We start from the raw sequence: 20,120 nt of genomic DNA, 5'->3' as shown, positions 1-20,120 counted from the left end.
GGGAGACAGGCACGGTCCGCTCTGCCCCAGCACCCGCACACCCCACAAACCGGGAGGATCGGGGCCTGGAGGGGAGGAATCCGCCTCACCAGGTGAGCTCAAGCCAGACTTCAGAGCTGCTGTCCGGAGACAATCTTCTGCCCTCAGGGAGCCCCACAGCGTGTCAGGCTAAAAGGGGGCCTGCAGCCGGCGTGGAGAAGGTGAGACTTCATCCCTTATGGGACTCTTCAGAGGCCTCCTATCCGCCGGACAGGAAACCTGAACTGAGGTGTGGAGAGGAGTGTCAAGACTTTTATCTTCACAGGTTTCCTGTCCTGCGGTAGGAGGTCCTCTCCAGGGGTGCTGTCATAGGGCGTCTGGGTAAATCAGAAAACTCCAACAACCTGTAATACAGATTGTGCTACAAAAACAAACTCAATAAGCAAACATAACGGCACTAAGTACGAAGATAAAGCAGATAAAACAATGCAATAAACCATAATCAATGCATATGCAAGTGATATTCATACCACCAGATCTCAAAAAAACAAAAAAGAGCATATGCCATATAATAAGTAAGCACACCACAGATCATTAGATAAGCTCAAAATAACAGTACTTTATTCCACAGGTACAAAAAGAGATATAAATAACACACATAGATCCAAAGATTAAAAACACTTAAAAAGCACACCAAACATGGAGACACCACGTAAGGTGTCATCCACCTTGACACCCCGTAAAAAAGGTGTTGTGTGTCCTGTTCAAATAATAAAAAGACAAGTAACCCTTCAAAAGTGACAAAAATCATGAAAAGATGGAGTATCCAAACTAATACAAGTAACAATATGATAAATAGGCAAATAATACAGTGATACCCAAACAATAAATAGTTACCACCTAACCAAGATATGAACAGTGACAACGGGGTGTCAATAAGGGGAGGCCCACGCGTTCCGTCCGCACTCCTCAGATAAAGCAGATAAAACAATGCAATAGACCATAATCAATACATATGCAAGTGATATTCATACCACCAGATCTACCATGTTCCTACGTAGCCAGTCTGCTACGTAGGGAGTGTGTACAGAAAGTGCCCACATAAATCAGAAGACCCTAAATCATAAACCCTAAACCAGCAAAGACTTGTAAGGAATTCCCACTCCTTATGTCCATCTTGGTCCACGCCCAAACCAGAGGCTAAACATCCAGATACTAACATACACTTACCAGAGACTCCATGTCTATCTTCTCTTTCTCCAGCACAGATGTGTAATCTGCCAGGCTGAGTGACTCCAGCGCCTCCTGCAGGCTGGGCAGGGCTTCCTGTGGCATGGCAGCATCACTGGACTCTCTTGGTTCGGTAACATTACTCTGGAGGCAGATGGAGAGGATCAGGGTGACACAGGTGCTGGGTGCTAGAAGAGGCGCCCTTTCCTGCTGCATTACGACTTCTATAAAAAGTGTACAGGAGCTGGATCTACGAACCTGCTTCTCTGCCGAGGATTCACCTTTTGTCACAGTGCTGGCGTTCTTAGCGTGAGATAGTGCTGGCGGTGAGGATGTTATGTCCGTCTGGTTGGACAACACATCAAACAGAATCAAAGATCCTAGAAGAGGAGATGAGAAGGTGTCGATCTGGAGCACAAGACCTCGGGCAAGTATCAGGGTCCTATTAGACGGCCCAATCATAAACTGCTAGATTGGCGCTTGTTTACTGAGCTATTACAAAGTACGTTCTTTATACTGCAATCGTTGGCCGACATCGCTATTATGCGTAGCTATGTGCGATAAGCGGCCGATGACTTTAGGTCTGGACCTAAACAAACAATCAGCCAATGATAGAGAGAACCATCAGCCGATGAAACTATTACACAGAGTGATATTCAGCTGATTCAGCAGATTTTGGCTCGCTGTAGTAGGGCCCTTATAGTCATCTCTTCACACCCATCACTGCTCTAATCTATAGCGTGGCATCACAATAAAGGCCTCCATACTCTTTGCACTATTGCCAGCCATCCCCACCACTCGTAGCCGTTGAAGCTGTCACTCTAAGGTGTGATGCCGCTGGACATAGGGGTCAGGGGTGAGATAAGCTACAATGAGAGTAACCTTGCATTTTGCCGAACATTCCTGTGTATGGGGAGAATGGGCGGCAGGCGGGAGACAACTGACAGCTTGACAATCGTTTGGCTTTCAGATATTAACAGTGGAGGACCTTTACAGAAGGTAGAGGACCTTTACAGAAGGTAGATTTACAACTATGTCCTACGAGGGAGACACTGCTATTAACCAAGGAGAATAGTCCAGGTTTGTACAACAGTAGGCAAACCCCCCAAACCAGGGGTCCCCAAACTTTTTACACAGCGGGCCAGTTCACTGTCCAAGACCATCGGAGGGCCGGACTATAAAAAAGTGAAACTATAATCAAATCCCAATGCAAAATGCCACAACCCCCCCCCCCCCCCAAAGTAAAAGCATCCCTCTTTCTTTCCACCCCTCACCCAGCGCCCACTCAACCCCTCACTCCCCCCTCAACCAGCCTCCCCTAACTCCCCCTTCACATCCTCAACCAGCCCCCTCACCCCATATAATAATGTGTCCCTGCATTGTCCCTCATATAGTAATAATGCTCCCTGTTGTGCTCTCTATATAGTAATAATGTCCCCCATATAGTTATATTATCCCCCTGCATTGCTACAAAAAAAAAAAAAAAATTACTAACCGGTAATTGCTTTTCCTCAAAGCCCATGACGGCACCCGTGGACCTCTCCATGGGTGCCGTCATAGGGTGAGAGGGAAAATTATACTCACCTAATAGTGCCTTTTCTCTCCTCTTCAGCCGGTTAATCGCCGGAGGGATCCCCCAGCAGGTGCAGCGACGTAATCACTGCGCCTGCCGGAGGATCCCTCAGAGATAGTTTCCAGGTTACATCCAGGGCGGGGGGTTGGTGGTCTGTGCGGTGCGGAGGAGGCAGGCGGCCGGGCAGACATCTCACACTGCTCTGGGATCTGCAGTCCGTTGCACATGGTCCCCCAGGGCGGTGCAACGGACCGCAGATCCCGGAGCAGTGTGAGATGTCTGCCCTGCCGCCTGCCTCCTCCACGCCGCACGGACCACCAACCCCCCGCCCCGGATGTAACCTGGAAACTATCTGAGGGATTCTCCGGCAGGGGCAGTGATGACATTGCTGCACCTGCTGGGGGATCCCTCCGGCGGGGATGTCTGCGGCAGTGTGGATGCGGGGCAGGGGCTGGCGTGATCCGGAAGGGGTAGCTCTTTTATTGGTGGTCAGTGAGAGCAGTCTTCTCACTGACCACCAATAAAAGAGTTGTCCCTTCCGGAAGTGCGGCGGGGGCCGGATAAATGGCCTCGGGGGGCCGCATGCGGCCCGCAGTTTGGGGACCCCCCCAGCATTGGATTTCACGCTGCGGGTTTGCAGCAAAATCCACTGCGGATCTTGGTACTGTGAAGGTCTATAGATTACATATCACTTTAACCCCCACAGCCCCGGCCCGGAGCATACATTACCTAGTCCAGGCTCCTGCTTGCTTCAGGGCCTCCAAGCATCTCCCGGCGGTCAGCCAATCAGTGCGCTTCCCTGCCACAGCGCACTGATTGGCTGACTGCCGGGAGGCTCCGAAGCAAACAGGAGCCTGGACTAGGTGATGTATGCTCCAGGGTTGCCCCCGGCCCGGAGCATACATTACCTGCTTGGCGCCGCGGCTGTGTGAAGCTCCCGGCTACCCATCAGCCAATAAATGCACGGCAGCACTGATTGGCTGATGAGGAGCAAGGGGAGCCGGGAGCTCCACAGCCACAGCGCCGAGCAGGTAATGTATGCTTCGGGCCAGGCGGCAGAAAATTACGCTGTGGGTATGGGACCCCATAGAACTTCACTACACCCAGATGTGCAGCGGATTTCGCTTTAATTTGCAGCGTGAAATCCGCTGCGGATGCGGTACGTGTGAAGCTACCCTAAAGCGAAGGCCATACATGTATATGAATATGTGCAGACATCAGCAAGAGGGCCACACCTAGACTGTGCCCGGCCACAGACACTCTGCCAGTAAAGTCGGGGTTGCGGCTCATGAACAGCTCGTACAGCCGGTTCATCTCCAGGCTGACTTTGTCCACAATGGTCTGGCAGTAGGTAGGACTGTTGTAGAACAAAACATCCAAAAGGGTCTCATTGGTGAAATGTCTCAGGCGGCCGATACTGGGCAACGTAATCTTCTTGATGTGTCTGTAAGAAAAAACGTTGCACAGATCAGAGACTGATCATCCACGTCCAACATTAGGAGGGTCCAGCAGATAAATTAAGGGGGGCAGTGATAATCCTCTGTAGGGACAGGACAGGGGGGCAGTGATAATCCTCTGTAGGGACAGGACAGGACAGGGGGGCAGTGATAATCCTCTGTAGGGACAGGACAGGACAGGACGGGCAGTGATAATCCTCTGTAGGGACAGGACAGGACAGGGGGGCAGTGATAATCCTCTGTAGGGACAGGACAGGACAGGGGGGCAGTGATAATCCTCTGTAGTGACAGGACAGGACAGGGGGGCAGTGATAATCCTCTGTAGGGACAGGACAGGACAGGACGGGCAGTGATAATCCTCTGTAGGGACAGGACAGGACAGGGGGGGGCAGTGATAATCCTCTGTAGGGACAGGACAGGACAGGGGGGGGCAGTGATAATCCTCTGTAGGGACAGGACAGGACAGGGGGGGGCAGTGATAATCCTCTGTAGGGACAGGACAGGACAGGGGGACAGTGATAATCCTCTGTAGGGACAGGACAGGACAGGGGGGGCAGTGATAATCCTCTGTAGGGACAGGACAGGACAGGGGGGCAGTGATAATCCTCTGTAGGGACAGGACAGGGGGGCAGTGATAATCCTCTGTAGGGACGGGACAGGACAGGACAGGGGGGCAGTGATAATCCTCTGTAGGGACAGGACAGGGGGGCAGTGATAATCCTCTGTAGGGACAGGACAGGGGGGCAGTGATAATCCTCTGTAGGGACAGGACAGGACAGGGGGGCAGTGATAATCCTCTGTAGGGACAGGACAGGACAGGGGGGCAGTGATAATCCTCTGTAGGGACAGGACAGGACAGGGGGGGCAGTGATAATCCTCTGTAGGGACAGGACAGGACAGGGGGGCAGTGATAATCCTCTGTAGGGACAGGACAGGACGGGCAGTGATAATCCGCTGTAGGGACAGGACAGGGGGGCAGTGATAATCCTCTGTAGGGACAGGACAGGGGGGCAGTGATAATCCTCTGTAGGGACAGGACAGGACAGGACGGGCAGTGATAATCCTCTGTAGGGACAGGACAGGGGGGCAGTGATAATCCTCTGTAGGGACAGGACAGGACAGGACGGGCAGTGATAATCCGCTGTAGGGACAGGACAGGGGGGCAGTGAATCCTCTGTAGGGACAGGGGGGTAGGGGGGAGTGATAATCCTCTGTAGGGACAGGACAGGACAGGGGGGCAGTGATAATCCTCTGTAGGGACAGGACAGGACAGGGGGGCAGTGATAATCCTCTGTAGGGACAGGACAGGACAGGGGGGCAGTGATAATCCTCTGTAGGGACAGGACAGGACAGGGGGGGCAGTGATAATCCTCTGTAGGGAAAGGACAGGGGGGCAGTGATAATCCTCTGTAGGGACAGGACAGGACAGGGGGGCAGTGATAATCCTCTGTAGGGACAGGACAGGGGGGCAGTGATAATCCTCTGTAGGGACAGGACAGGACAGGGGGGCAGTGATAATCCTCTGTAGGGACAGGACAGGACAGGGGGGGCAGTGATAATCCTCTGTAGGACAGGACAGGGGGGCAGTGATAATCCTCTGTAGGGACAGGACAGGACGGGCAGTGATAATCCTCTGTAGGGACAGGACAGGGGGGGCAGTGATAATCCTCTGTAGGGACAGGACAGGACAGGGGGGGCAGTGATAATCCTCTGTAGGACAGGACAGGGGGGGCAGTGATAATCCTCTGTAGGGACAGGACAGGGGGGCAGTGATAATCCTCTGTAGGGACAGGGGGGCAGTGATAATCCTCTGTAGGGACAGGACAGGACAGGGGGGGCAGTGATAATCCTCTGTAGGGACAGGACAGGGGGGCAGTGATAATCCTCTGTAGGGACAGGACAGGGGGGCAGTGATAATCCTCTGGAGGGACAGGACAGGGGGGCAGTGATAATCCTCTGTAGGGACAGGACAGGGGGGGGCAGTGATAATCCTCTGTAGGGACAGGACAGGACAGGGGGGCAGTGACAATTCTCTGTAGGGACAGGGGGGCAGTGATAATCCTCTGTAGGGACAGGACAGGGGGGCAGTGATAATCCTCTGTAGGGACAGGGGGGCAGTGATAATCCTCTGTAGGGACAGGACAGGGGGGGCAGTGATAATCCTCTGTAGGGACAGGACAGGACAGGGGGGCAGTGATAATCCTCTGTAGGGACAGGACAGGGGGGCAGTGATAATCCTCTGTAGGGACAGGGGGGTAGGGGGGAGTGATAATCCTCTGTAGGGACAGGACAGGACAGGGGGGCAGTGATAATTCTCTGTAGGGACAGGACAGGACAGGGGGGCAGTGACAATTCTCTGTAGGGACAGGGGGGCAGTGATAATCCTCTGTAGGGACAGGACAGGGGGGCAGTGACAATTCTCTGTAGGGACAGGGGGGCAGTGATAATCCTCTGTAGGGACGAGGGGGGGGGGGGGGGTGACACCTTAGCTTTAGTTTCAGTCTCTACATGAAGGGGTGAGATGGATGAACTATATTAGCGGAAATATACAGCACAACAGTGAGACTGGCAGCATACAGACCTATCCACCCCAGTGGCATCTCCATGGAGGGCACTGTGCCAATGGACTGGCAAGAATTCCACACGATGCACTTTACCCTCATCCACAGATTTTTTAAAGTGAGACTGCAGCAATTTCAGAGACACGGCTCGAAAGTCATCCACTGAGCAGAAAGAGAACAGAATAGACCTACGATTATAGAGAATAGAGGCGCGGTGTATCTATGGATCACTCTGCTCTCTGGATTCAAGAGGAATCCAACCTCATCACTACAATACGCCCCACCTCCATGATCCTGGGGGTCCACCTGCTCCACACACTGGTACAGGCAGTGTCATCACCTGGTACGACATCCTGAGGGTGTGGCAGTGGGGGGGCGGCACAGGTATATACTATATTATATATGATGGGGTTACCCCTGTATCCTGATCCCTACAGGTATATACTATATTATATATGATGGGGTTACCCCTGTATCCTGATCCCTACAGCTATATACTATATTATATATGATGGGGGAATCCCCCTGGATCCTGATCCCTACAGGTATATACTATATTATATATGATGGGGTTACCCCTCTATCCTGATCCCTACAGGTATATACTATATTATATAGGATGGGGTTACCCCTCTATCCTGATCCCTACAGGTATATACTATATTATATAGGATGGGGTTACCCCTGTATCCTGATCCCTACAGGTATATACTATATTATATATGATGGGGTTACCCCTGTATCCTGATTCCTACAGGTATATACTATATTATATATGATGGGGTTACCCCTGTATCCTGATCCCAACAGGTGTATACTATATTATATATGATGGGGTTACCCCTGTATCCTGATCCCTACAGGTATATAATATATTATATATGATGGGAATCCCCCTGTATCCTGATCCCTACAGGTATATACTATATTATATATGATGGGGTTACCCCTCTATCCTGATCCCTACAGGTAAAGGCTGGGTTCACACACTGTATACTTCAGGCAGTATTTGGTCCTCAAGTCAGGTCCTCATAGCAACCAAAACCAGGAGTGGATTGAAAACACAGAAAGGCTCTGTTCACACAATGTTGAAAATGAGTGGATGGCCGCCATATAACAGTAAATAACTGCCATTATTTCAATATAACAGCCGTTGTTTTAAAATAACAGCAAAAAATTTACATTAAATGACGGCCATCCACTCAATTACAACATTATGTGAACAGAGCCTTTCTGTGTTTTCAATCCACTCCTGGTTTTGGTTGCTATACAGCCTCACAAATACAGCCTCAAATATACATAGTGTGAACCCAGCCATATACTATATTATATATGATGGGGTTACCCCTGTATCCTGATCCCTACAGGTATATACTATATTATATATGATGGGAATCCCCCTGTATCCTGATCCCTACAGGTATATACTATATTATATATGATGGGGTTACCCCTCTATCCTGATCCCTACAGGTATATACTATATTATATATGATGGGGTTACCCCTCTATCCTGATCCCTACAGGTATATACTATATTATATATGATGGGGTTACCCCTGTATCCTGATCCCTACAGGTATATACTATATTATATATGATGGGGTTACCCATCTATCCTGATCCCTACAGGTACATACTATATTATATATGATGGGGTTACCCCTGTATCCTGATCCCTACAGGTATATACTATATTATATATGATGGGGTTACCCCTGTATCCTGATCCCTACAGGTATATACTATATTATATATGATGGGAATCCCCCTTTATCCTGATCCCTACAGGTATATACTATATTATATATGATGGGAACCCCCCTTTATCCTGATCCCTACAGGTATATACTATATTATATATGATGGGGTTACCCCTGTATCCTGATCCCTACAGGTATATACTATATTATATATGATGGGGTTACCCCTGTATCCTGATCCCTACAGGTATATACTATATTATATATGATGGGAATCCCCCTTTATCCTGATCCCTACAGGTATATACTATATTATATATGATGGGAACCCCCCTTTATCCTGATCCCTACAGGTACAGTATATACTATATTATATGATGAGAATCCCCCTATCGGTTCACAACCATCTGAATCTATAAGCAGAACTGGGTCCGGACTTACCACATTCTACAATACTTCTAAAGCGCAGGTCACACACTGGGCCGATCCCATGAACCATGAACACCAGATGGTCGGCTTGCGAAAGCTCCCCTGAGGATAGAAGACGTTAGACAGAGAAAAGTGACGGTATTCACCCCGATCCCCCCCCCCCATCAGTCCAGCACTCTGCCCTGCCCCCAGCCTCCACACAGAGCACCCCCCACACTGGGCAAAAAGGAGAGAAAGATTACCATCAGGGACGTCATCATGGTCATCTATGCCTCTCTTCACTACTCGCGGTCTGGTTTGACCATCCTGAGGCGTGCCCCACTCATCGGGGATGGCGCTATGCTGGAACTGGACGATCACCTGCAACAGGATATAGATAACAGACAGGAGGACAGCGACACCAGGATATAGATAACACAGACAGGAGGAGGACAGCGACACCAGGATATAGATAACACAGACAGGAGGAGGACAGTGACACCAGGATATAGATAACAGACAGGAGGAGGACAGTGACACCAGGATATAGATAACACAGACAGGAGGAGGACAGTGACACCAGGATATAGATAACACAGACAGGAACCAGGATATAGATAACAGACAGGAGGACAGTGGCACCGGTATATAGATAACAGACAGGAGGAGGACAGCGACACCAGGATATAGATAACACAGACAGGAGGAGGACAGCGACACCAGGATATAGATAACACAGACAGGAGGAGGACAGTGACACCAGGATATAGATAACACAGACAGGAGGAGGACAGTGACACCAGGATATAGATGACAGGAGGACAGTGACACCAGGATATAGATAACAGACAGGGGGACAGTGACACCAGGATATAGATAACACAGACAAGAGGACAGTGACACCAGGATATAGATAACACAGACAAGAGGACAGTGACACCAGGATATAGATAACAGACAAGAGGACAGTGACACCAGGATATAGATAACAGACAAGAGGACAGTGACACCAGGATATAGATAACACAGACAGGAGGAGGACAGTGACACCAGGATATAGATGACACAGACAGGAGGAGGACAGTGACACCAGGATATAGATGACACAGACAGGAGGAGGACAGTGACACCAGGATATAGATAACAGACAGGAGGACAGCGACACCAGGATATAGATAACAGACAGGGGGACAGTGACAGCAGGATATAGATAACACAGACAAGAGGACAGTGACACCAGGATATAGATAACAGACAGGAGGACAGCGACACCAGGATATAGATAACAGACAGGGGGACAGCGACAGCAGGATATAGATAACACAGACAGGAGGAGGACAGTGACAGCAGGATATAGATAACACAGACAAGAGGACAGTGACACCAGGATATAGATAACAGACAGGAGGACAGTGACACCAGGATATAGATAACACAGACAAGAGGACAGTGACAGCAGGATATAGATAACACAGACAAGAGGACAGTGACACCAGGATATAGATAACACAGACAAGAGGACAGTGACACCAGGATATAGATAACACAGACAAGAGGACAGTGACAGCAGGATATAGATAACAGACAGGGGGACAGTGACACCAGGATATATAGACAACACAGATGAAAGAGGCTGCTGTGGTGATATACATTCTCGTACCTTAGGGTTGTGCATCACGATAGTCTCTCCTCCCGGGAACTCCAGCCTCCGATGCCACTGGTTGCTGCTTACAGCCTTCTTATACTCCACCTGTAGAGGACACAGCAGCCTTCAGTATTCTCAGAGGCACTGACAATATACACACACCTAAGGGTCCATTTACACAGTAAGATTATCTGTCAAAGATTTGAAGCCAAAGCCAGGAATGGATTTTAAAAGAGGAGAAACCACAGACTTTCCTTTATGACCTGATCTCTGTTTATAGTCTGTTCCTGGCTTTGGCTTCAAATCTTTCTGTGTAAATGGACCTTAACTCTGGAAGTTCAATATGGCTTCCAGAAATCCCATCTCTGAGGCAGCTGTATTACTCTCACCTGTCTATGTGCGGCTGTAATCATGGTCCCCCACCCCCATCTCTGAGGCAGCTGTATTACTCTCACCTGTCTATGTGCGGCTGTAATCATGGTCCCCCCCTCCCCCATCTCTGAGGCAGCTGTATTACTCTTACCTGTCTATGTGCGGCTGTAATCATGGTCCCCCCCCCCATCTCTGAGGCAGCTGTATTACTCTCACCTGTCTATGTGCGGCTGTAATCATGGTCCCCCCCCCCCCATCTCTGAGGCAGCTGTATTACTCTTACCTGTCTATGTGCGGCTGTAATCATGGTCCCCCCCCTCCCCATCTCTGAGGCAGCTGTATTACTCTCACCTGTCTATGTGCGGCTGTAATCATGGTCCCCCCGTCCCCGTCCCCCCCCCCCATCTCTGAGGCAGCTGTATTATTCTCACCTGTCTATGTGCGGCTGTAATCATGGTCCCCCCCCTCCCCCATCTCTGAGGCAGCTGTATTACTCTCACCTGTCTATGTGCGGCTGTAATCATGGTCCCCCCCCGTCCCCCCCCCCCCCCCCATCTCTGAGGCAGCTGTATTACTCTCACCTGTCTATGTGCGGCTGTAATCATGGTCCCCCCCGTCCCCCCCCCCCCATCTCTGAGGCAGCTGTATTACTCTCACCTGTCTATGTGCGGCTGTAATCATGGTCCCCCCCCTCCATCTCTGAGGCAGCTGTATTACTCTCACCTGTCTATGTGCGGCTGTAATCATGGTCCCCCCCGTCCCCCATCTCTGAGGCAGCTGTATTACTCTCACCTGTCTATGTGCGGCTGTAATCATGGTCCCCCCCGTCCCCCCCCCATCTCTGAGGCAGCTGTATTACTCTCACCTGTCTATGTGCGGCTGTAATCATGGTCCCCCCCCCATATCTCTGAGGCAGCTGTATTACTCTCACCTGTCTATGTGCGGCTGTAATCATGGTCCCCCCCGTCCCCCTCCCCCATATCTCTGAGGCAGCTGTATTACTCTCACCTGTCTATGTGCGGCTGTAATCATGGTCCCCCCCCTCCCCCATCTCTGAGGCAGCTGTATTACTCTCACCTGTCTATGTGCGGCTGTAATCATGGTCCCCCCCGTCCCCCTCCCCCATATCTCTGAGGCAGCTGTATTACTCTCACCTGTCTATGTGCGGCTGTAATCATGGTTCCCCCCCTCCCCCATCTCTGAGGCAGCTGTATTACTCTTACCTGTCTATGTGCGGCTGTAATCATGGTCCCCCCCCCCCCCCCATCTCTGAGGCAGCTGTATTACTCTTACCTGTCTATGTGCGGCTGTAATCATGGTCCCCCCCCTCCCCCATCTCTGAGGCAGCTGTATTACTCTTACCTGTCTATGTGCGGCTGTAATCATGGTTCCCCCCCTCCCCCATCTCTGAGGCAGCTGTATTACTCTCACCTGTCTATGTGCGGCTGTAATCATGGTCCCCCCCTCCCCCATCTCTGAGGCAGCTGTATTACTCTCACCTGTCTATGTGCGGCTGTAATCATGGTCCCCCCCCTCCCCCATCTCTGAGGCAGCGGTATTATTCACCCCTCTTGTGTTTTTGGAATATGTGCTGCGGATTTCAGTGACCTTGCAATGTGGTCAGGGAGTATTCCCATTCATACATTGAGCTGCCAGCCATCTTTTCTCCCCAGCGCACTCACCTCCAGCTTCTCACTGAAGTCCTCGCTGTAAGGGACAAACCTGCTGTCCGTATCTCCTTTATAGAACCACGAACAGCGCCTGACTTCAGCGTCCTCTTCCTCCCAGTAGACGGCCTTCATCTCCCGATCATACAGGTAGACATCAAAGCGCCCCCCTGCTGTGCTCACCACCACGGTCTCAGGGTCTGGCTGAACTGAAAGAGGGAAACCCTGAGTGAGAGTGGCGGAGCTCTGTCTGGAGGGACAGGACGTGATAGGATAGTGTCAGGGACCAGCTGTCCTATTTCTCCTATACAGTGCACACCCCATCGTGTCTTCTGCTTGTACACTCTACTAGAAGACTTCAACCACCTATGGTGGAATCCATTCAGGATAAGGAATTTTGAATGGTCCACGATCACTCCAGTATACCCCATCATCAATCACCGATGAGCGGTAAGAAAAAATATTTTTTCCTAGTTCACTTCTTGTAATACTGTCTGGTTATTTTATATGGATACCAATTTTAATGGGAGATTATCAAAAACTGAGACCTAAAATAACTTTTAATACTCTTTTTTTTCAGTGAAATAGTTTGCAATATAGTGAGAGTATATTGTGGTATTTTTCTTTGGATTTATTTAACCATACACAGAGCGGTATACATAGCCGTACAGAGTGGTATACTATACACGGCCGTACACAGAGGTATACTATACACGGCCGTACACAGAGCGGTATACACAGCCGTACACAGAGCGGTATACACAGCTGTACAGAGTGGTATACTATACACGGCCGTACACAGAGCAGTATACTATACACGGCCGTACAGAGTGGTATACTATACACGGCCATACACAGAGCGGTATACACAGCTGTACAGAGTGGTATACTATACACAGCCGTACACAGAGCGGTATACACAGCCATACACAGAGGTATACTATACACGGCCGTACACAGAGCGGTATACACAGCTGTACAGAGTGGTATACTATACACGGCCGTACAGAGTGGTATACTATACACGGCCACACAGAGTGGTATACTATACACGGCCGTACACAGAGCGGTATACTATACACGGCCGTACAGAGTGGTATACTATACACGGCCATACACAGAGCGGTATACACAGCTGTACAGAGTGGTATACTATACACAGCCGTACAGAGTGGTATACTATACACGGCCGTACACAGAGGTATACTATACTCGGCCGTACACAGAGCGGTATACACAGCCGTACACAGAGCGGTATACACAGCCGTACAGAGTGGTATACTATACACGGCCGTACACAGAGCGGTATACACAGAGGTATACTATACACGGCCGTACACAGAGCGGTATACACAGCTGTACAGAGTGGTATACTATACACGGCCGTACACAGAGCGGTATACTATACACGGCCGTACAGAGTGGTATACTATACACGGCCGTACACAGAGCGGTATACACAGCTGTACAGAGTGGTATACACAGCTGTACAGAGTGGTATACTATACACGGCCGTACACAGAGCAGTATACTATACACGGCCGTACAGAGTGGTATACTATACACGGCCGTACACAGAGCGGTATACTATACACAGCTGTACAGAGTGGTATACTATACACGGCCGTACACAGAGGTATACTATACTCGGCCGTACACAGAGCGGTATACACAGCCGTACACAGAGCGGTATACACAGCCGTACAGAGTGGTATACTATACACGGCCGTACACAGAGCGGTATACACAGAGGTATACTATACACGGCCGTACACAGAGCGGTATACACAGCTGTACAGAGTGGTATACTATACACAGCCGTACACAGAGCGGTATACACAGCTGTACAGAGTGGTATACTATACACGGCCGTACACAGAGCGGTATACTATACACGGCCGTACAGAGCGGTATACTATACACGGCCGTACACAGAGCGGTATACTATACACGGCCGTACAGAGTGGTATACTATACACAGCCGTACACAGAGCGGTATACACAGCTGTACAGAGTGGTATACTATACACGGCCGTACACAGAGCAGTATACTATACACGGCCGTACAGAGTGGTATACTATACACGGCCGTACACAGAGCGGTATACTATACACGGCCGTACACAGAGGTATACTATACTCGGCCGTACACAGAGCGGTATACACATAGGTATACTATACACGGCCGTACACAGAGCAGTATACACAGCTGTACAGAGTGGTATACTATACACAGCGCGGTATACACAGCCATAGCGGTATACACAGCTGTACAGAGTGGTATACTATACACGGCCGTACACAGAGCGGTATACACAGCCGTACACAGAGGTATACTATACACGGCCGTACACAGAGCGCTATACACAGCCGTTCTGCTCACCGTCACACTTTCCACCACTCACCAGAATTATACACTTCCTCCAGGTTGGCAGAGTCGTAGTTGCTGAACGGCATCCAGACTTCCCGACCTTCCACTAATTTGCAGAAGAACCAGTGCGGCTGGACGGGCTCATACAGGCTCGGCAGGAAGGGAGCTGGGACTGCCGGTGCTGCGGGGGCAGCGGCATAGGAATGCCCCAGTGGTGCCGGCACAAAGGCAGGTGCGACAGGCGGCTGCAAGACAAAACCCAGTGAGTGCTAAGAACAAAGAAAGCTGCAGAGGTAACAGGCAGAAGGGATGGCGACCCCTACAGACACCCCAGGCTACGGTGGTCCTACACCTTGGGGATTCCACAGGTGACACAGACCTTCATTGCTGTGTTAGGCATGGCCTCCAGTTTGTGTAGGCTACCTTTCTAGAAGTTGTCTAGATAGGGTAATAAAAGGATGGCCTTCCTCCTGATATCGGCTGCCTTTTAAGAGACAATTTTTGTAAATATCCTTGGGGCCTGGGCAATCCCAAAGGTGAGGGCCACTGACTGTCTAAATTTTCCTAGGGACAGAACTTTCCGCCGCGAAATCCCACCTTCCTCAATGTGCCATAGCATCTCTATAGGGGAGCGCACACTCTCCCATAGACTGGCTGTCACACAGACAGGCAGGATTCCCAGAATTACTAAGTGTGATCATTCCCTTAGAGATGATAAATTACATCTGTGTGAAGCTCCCAGTCCTTTCCCACAGAGGAGACACAAACAGCAATATAAAAGAACTTAGCTGCAGAATTAGCTATTTGTAAGCGAGTTTTGGAACGTGCAAGTTTTTGATCTAAAATGTGTTTTTATCTCGTGTAGGACTTAAAACTCCCCGAATCTAAAGTCCCTGAATATTACAGAAGAAATTGTTTGTTTGCTTTTGTTGTTAGTTTTTTATGGTGCCTTGGATTACGAGCATAATCTGCTCCGGGACGGCGCTTGTAATCCAAATCCACTCGGATACCAAAGCAATATATTATACTGGGGTATAATATATAAGAGATGTATACTGGGGTATAATATATATAAGAGATGTATACTGGGGTATAATATATATAAGAGATGTATACTGGGGTATAATATATATAAGAGATGTATACTGGGGTATAATATAGAAGAGATGTATACTGGGGTATAATATATAAGAGATGTATACTGGGGTATAATATATAAGGGATGTATACTGGGGTATAATATATAAGGGATGTATACTGGGGTATAATATATAAGAGATGTATACTGGGGTATAATATATAAGATGTATACTGGGGTATAATATATAAGAGATGTATACTGGGGTATAATATATATTATACCCCAGTATACATCTCTTATATATTATACCCCAGTATACATCCCTTATATATTATACCCCAGTATACATCTCTTTTATATTATACCCCAGTATACATCTCTTATATATATTATACTCCAGTATACATCTCTTATATATTATACCCCAGTATACATCTCATATATTATACCCCAGTATACATCTCTTATATATTATACCCCAGTATACATCTCTTATTATACTACAGTATACATCTCTTATATATTATACCCCAGTATACATCTCTTATATAAGAGATGTATACTGGGGTATAATATATAAGAGATGTATACTGGAGTATAATAAGAGATGTATACTGGGGTATAATATATAAGAGATGTATACTGGAGTATAAGAGATGTATACTGCGGTATAATATATGAGATGTATACTGGAGTATAATATATAAGAGATGTATACTGGAGTATAATATATAAGAGATGTATACTGGAGTATAATAAGAGATGTATACTGGGGTATAATATATAAGAGATGTATACTGGGGTATAATATATAAGATGTATACTGGGGTATAATATATAAGATGTATACTGGGGTATAATATATAAGATGTATACTGGGGTATAATATATAAGAGATGTATACTGGGGTATAATATATAAGAGATGTATACTGGGGTATAATATATAAGAGATGTATACTGGGGTATAATATATAAGATGTATACTGGGGTATAATATATGAGATGTATACTGGAGTATAATATATAAGAGATGTTATACTGGGGTATAATATATAAGAGATGCTATACTGGGGTATAATATATAAGAGATGTATACTGGGGTATAATATATAAGAGATGTATACTGGAGTATAATAAGAGATGTATACTGGGGTATAATATATGAGATGTATACTGGAGTATAATATATAAGAGATGTATACTGGGGTATAATATATAAGAGATGTATACTGGGGTATAATATATAAGATGTATACTGGGGTATAATATATGAGATGTATACTGGAGTATAATATATAAGAGATGTTATACTGGGGTATAATATATAAGAGATGTATACTGGGGTATAATATATAAGAGATGTATACTGGGGTATAATATATAAGAGATGTATACTGGGGTATAATATATAAGATGTATACTGGGGTATAATATATGAGATGTATACTGGAGTATAATATATAAGAGATGTATACTGGGGTATAATATATAAGAGATGTATACTGGGGTATAATATATAAGAGATGTATACTGGGGTATAATATATAAGAGATGTATACTGGAGTATAATAAGAGATGTATACTGGGGTATAATATATGAGATGTATACTGGGGTATAATATATGAGATGTATACTGGAGTATAATATATAAGAGATGTATACTGGGGTATAATATATAAGAGATGTATACTGGGGTATAATATATAAGATGTATACTGGGGTATAATATATGAGATGTATACTGGAGTATAATATATAAGAGATGTTATACTGGGGTATAATATATAAGAGATGCTATACTGGGGTATAATATATAAGAGATGTATACTGGGGTATAATATATAAGAGATGTATACTGGAGTATAATAAGAGATGTATACTGGGGTATAATATATGAGATGTATACTGGAGTATAATATATAAGAGATGTATACTGGGGTATAATATATAAGAGATGTATACTGGGGTATAATATATAAGAGATGTATACTGGGGTATAATATATAAGATGTATACTGGGGTATAATATATGAGATGTATACTGGAGTATAATATATAAGAGATGTTATACTGGGGTATAATATATAAGAGATGTATACTGGGGTATAATATATAAGAGATGTATACTGGGGTATAATATATAAGAGATGTATACTGGGGTATAATATATAAGATGTATACTGGGGTATAATATATAAGAGATGTATACTGGGGTATAATATAGAAGAGATGTATACTGGGGTATAATATAAAAGATGTATACTGGAGTATAATATATAAGAGATGTATACTGGAGTATAATAAGAGATGTATACTGGGGTATAATATATGAGATGTATACTGGAGTATAATATATAAGAGATGTATACTGGGGTATAATATATAAGAGATGTATACTGGGGTATAATATATAAGAGATGTATACTGGGGTATAATATATATATGAGATGTATACTGGGGTATAATATATATATGAGATGTATACTGGGGTATAATATATAAGAGATGCTATACTGGGGTATAATATATATAAGAGATGTATACTGGAGTATAATATATAAGAGATGTATACTGGGGTATAATATATAAGAGATGTATACTGGGGTATAATATATAAGAGATGCTATACTGGAGTATCTTAATGAAAATAATCTTATGACGCAGCACCAGTATGGGGGGGGGGGGGTTTATGAGGGATCAATCCTGTCAGACTAATCTGATCGGCTTCTATGAAGAGGTGAGTTATAGGCTGGACCTGGGGAAGGCTGTGGACGTTGTGTATATAGACTGGACGTGGGGGAGGCTGTGGACGTTGTGTATATAGACTGGACCTGGGGGAGGCTGTGGACGTTGTGTATATAGACTGGACCTGGGGGAGGCTGTGGACGTTGTGTATATAGACTGGACCTGGGGGAGGCTGTGGACGTTGTGTATATAGACTGGACCTGGGGGAGGCTGTGGACGTTGTGTATATAGACTGGTCCTGGTGGAGGCTGTGGACGTTGTGTATATAGACTGGACCTGGGGGAGGCTGTGGACGTTGTGTATATAGACTGGACCTGGGGGAGGCTGTGGACGTTGTGTATATAGACTGGACCTGGGGGAGGCTGTGGACGTTGTGTATATAGACTGGACCTGGGGGAGGCTGTGGACGTTGTGTATATAGACTGGACCTGGGGGAGGCTGTGGACGCTGTGTATATAGACTGGTCCTGGTGGAGGCTGTGGACGTTGTGTATATAGACTGGTCCTGGTGGAGGCTGTGGACGTTGTGTATATAGACTGGACCTGGGGGAGGCTGTGGACGTTGTGTATATAGACTGGTCCTGGTGGAGGCTGTGGACGTTGTGTATCTGGACTTTTCTATAGTATTTGATACTGTGCCGCATGAAAGGTCGGTCTACAAAATGAGGACGCTGGGACTGGGGGAAACGTATGCAAATGGATAACTGGTTTAGTTATAGTGAACAGAGGAAATATATTCAGATTGGGTATTAGTTACTAGTGGGGTACAGCAGGGGTCAGTGTTGGGTCACAGTTACTAGTGGGGCACCACAGGGGTCAGTGTTGGGGCACAGTTACTAGTGGGGTACAGCAGGGGGCAGTGTTGGGTCACAGTTACTAGTGGGGTACCACAGGGGTCAGTGTTGGGTCACAGTTACTAGTGGGGTACCACAGGGGTCAGTGTTGGGTCACAGTTACTAGTGGGGTACCACAGGGGTCAGTGTTGGGTCAGTTACTAGTGGGGCACCACAGGGGTCAGTGTTGGGTCACAGTTACTAGTGGGGTACCACAGGGGTCAGTGTTAGGTCTACTTTTTAATATTTTTATTAATGATCTTGTTGAGGGGCTACAGGGTAGAATCTCCATTTTTGCAGATTACACTAAACTGGGGAAAGTAATCAGCACAGAGGAGGATATCACACTACAGAGGGATTTGGAGAAGCTGGAGGCTGGGGCGGAGAAATGGCAGATGATGTATAATGTGGATAAATGGACGGTTATGCATTTGGGCCGTAGAAATAACAAGTGCAGTTACGGCTAAATAATAAAACACTTGGTAACACTGCT

General features: G+C 47.1%; 1 protein-coding gene across 1 annotated transcript in view; it reads right to left on the bottom strand.

The window, feature by feature from the left end:
- SEC23IP (SEC23 interacting protein) overlaps window positions 1-20,120 on the bottom strand; it is a 72,282-nt gene that overhangs the window by 37,290 nt on the left and 14,872 nt on the right. The window contains exons 3-11 of the mRNA XM_069967743.1: window positions 15,001-15,211; window positions 12,611-12,804; window positions 10,572-10,661; window positions 9,175-9,292; window positions 8,945-9,034; window positions 6,821-6,962; window positions 4,018-4,226; window positions 1,468-1,589; window positions 1,210-1,353 (exon numbers count right to left, since the gene is read on the bottom strand). Of these exons, the coding sequence (XP_069823844.1) occupies window positions 1,210-1,353; window positions 1,468-1,589; window positions 4,018-4,226; window positions 6,821-6,962; window positions 8,945-9,034; window positions 9,175-9,292; window positions 10,572-10,661; window positions 12,611-12,804; window positions 15,001-15,211 (1,320 nt within the window). The remainder of the gene's footprint in view (window positions 1-1,209; window positions 1,354-1,467; window positions 1,590-4,017; window positions 4,227-6,820; window positions 6,963-8,944; window positions 9,035-9,174; window positions 9,293-10,571; window positions 10,662-12,610; window positions 12,805-15,000; window positions 15,212-20,120) is intronic.

The sequence above is a fragment of the Dendropsophus ebraccatus genome, chromosome 4 (genome assembly GCF_027789765.1).
Source record: "Dendropsophus ebraccatus isolate aDenEbr1 chromosome 4, aDenEbr1.pat, whole genome shotgun sequence".
Lineage (NCBI taxonomy): Eukaryota > Metazoa > Chordata > Amphibia > Anura > Hylidae > Dendropsophus > Dendropsophus ebraccatus.
Note: the sequence above shows the minus strand (reverse complement) of the source record. Positions and strands in the feature narration are given on the sequence as shown.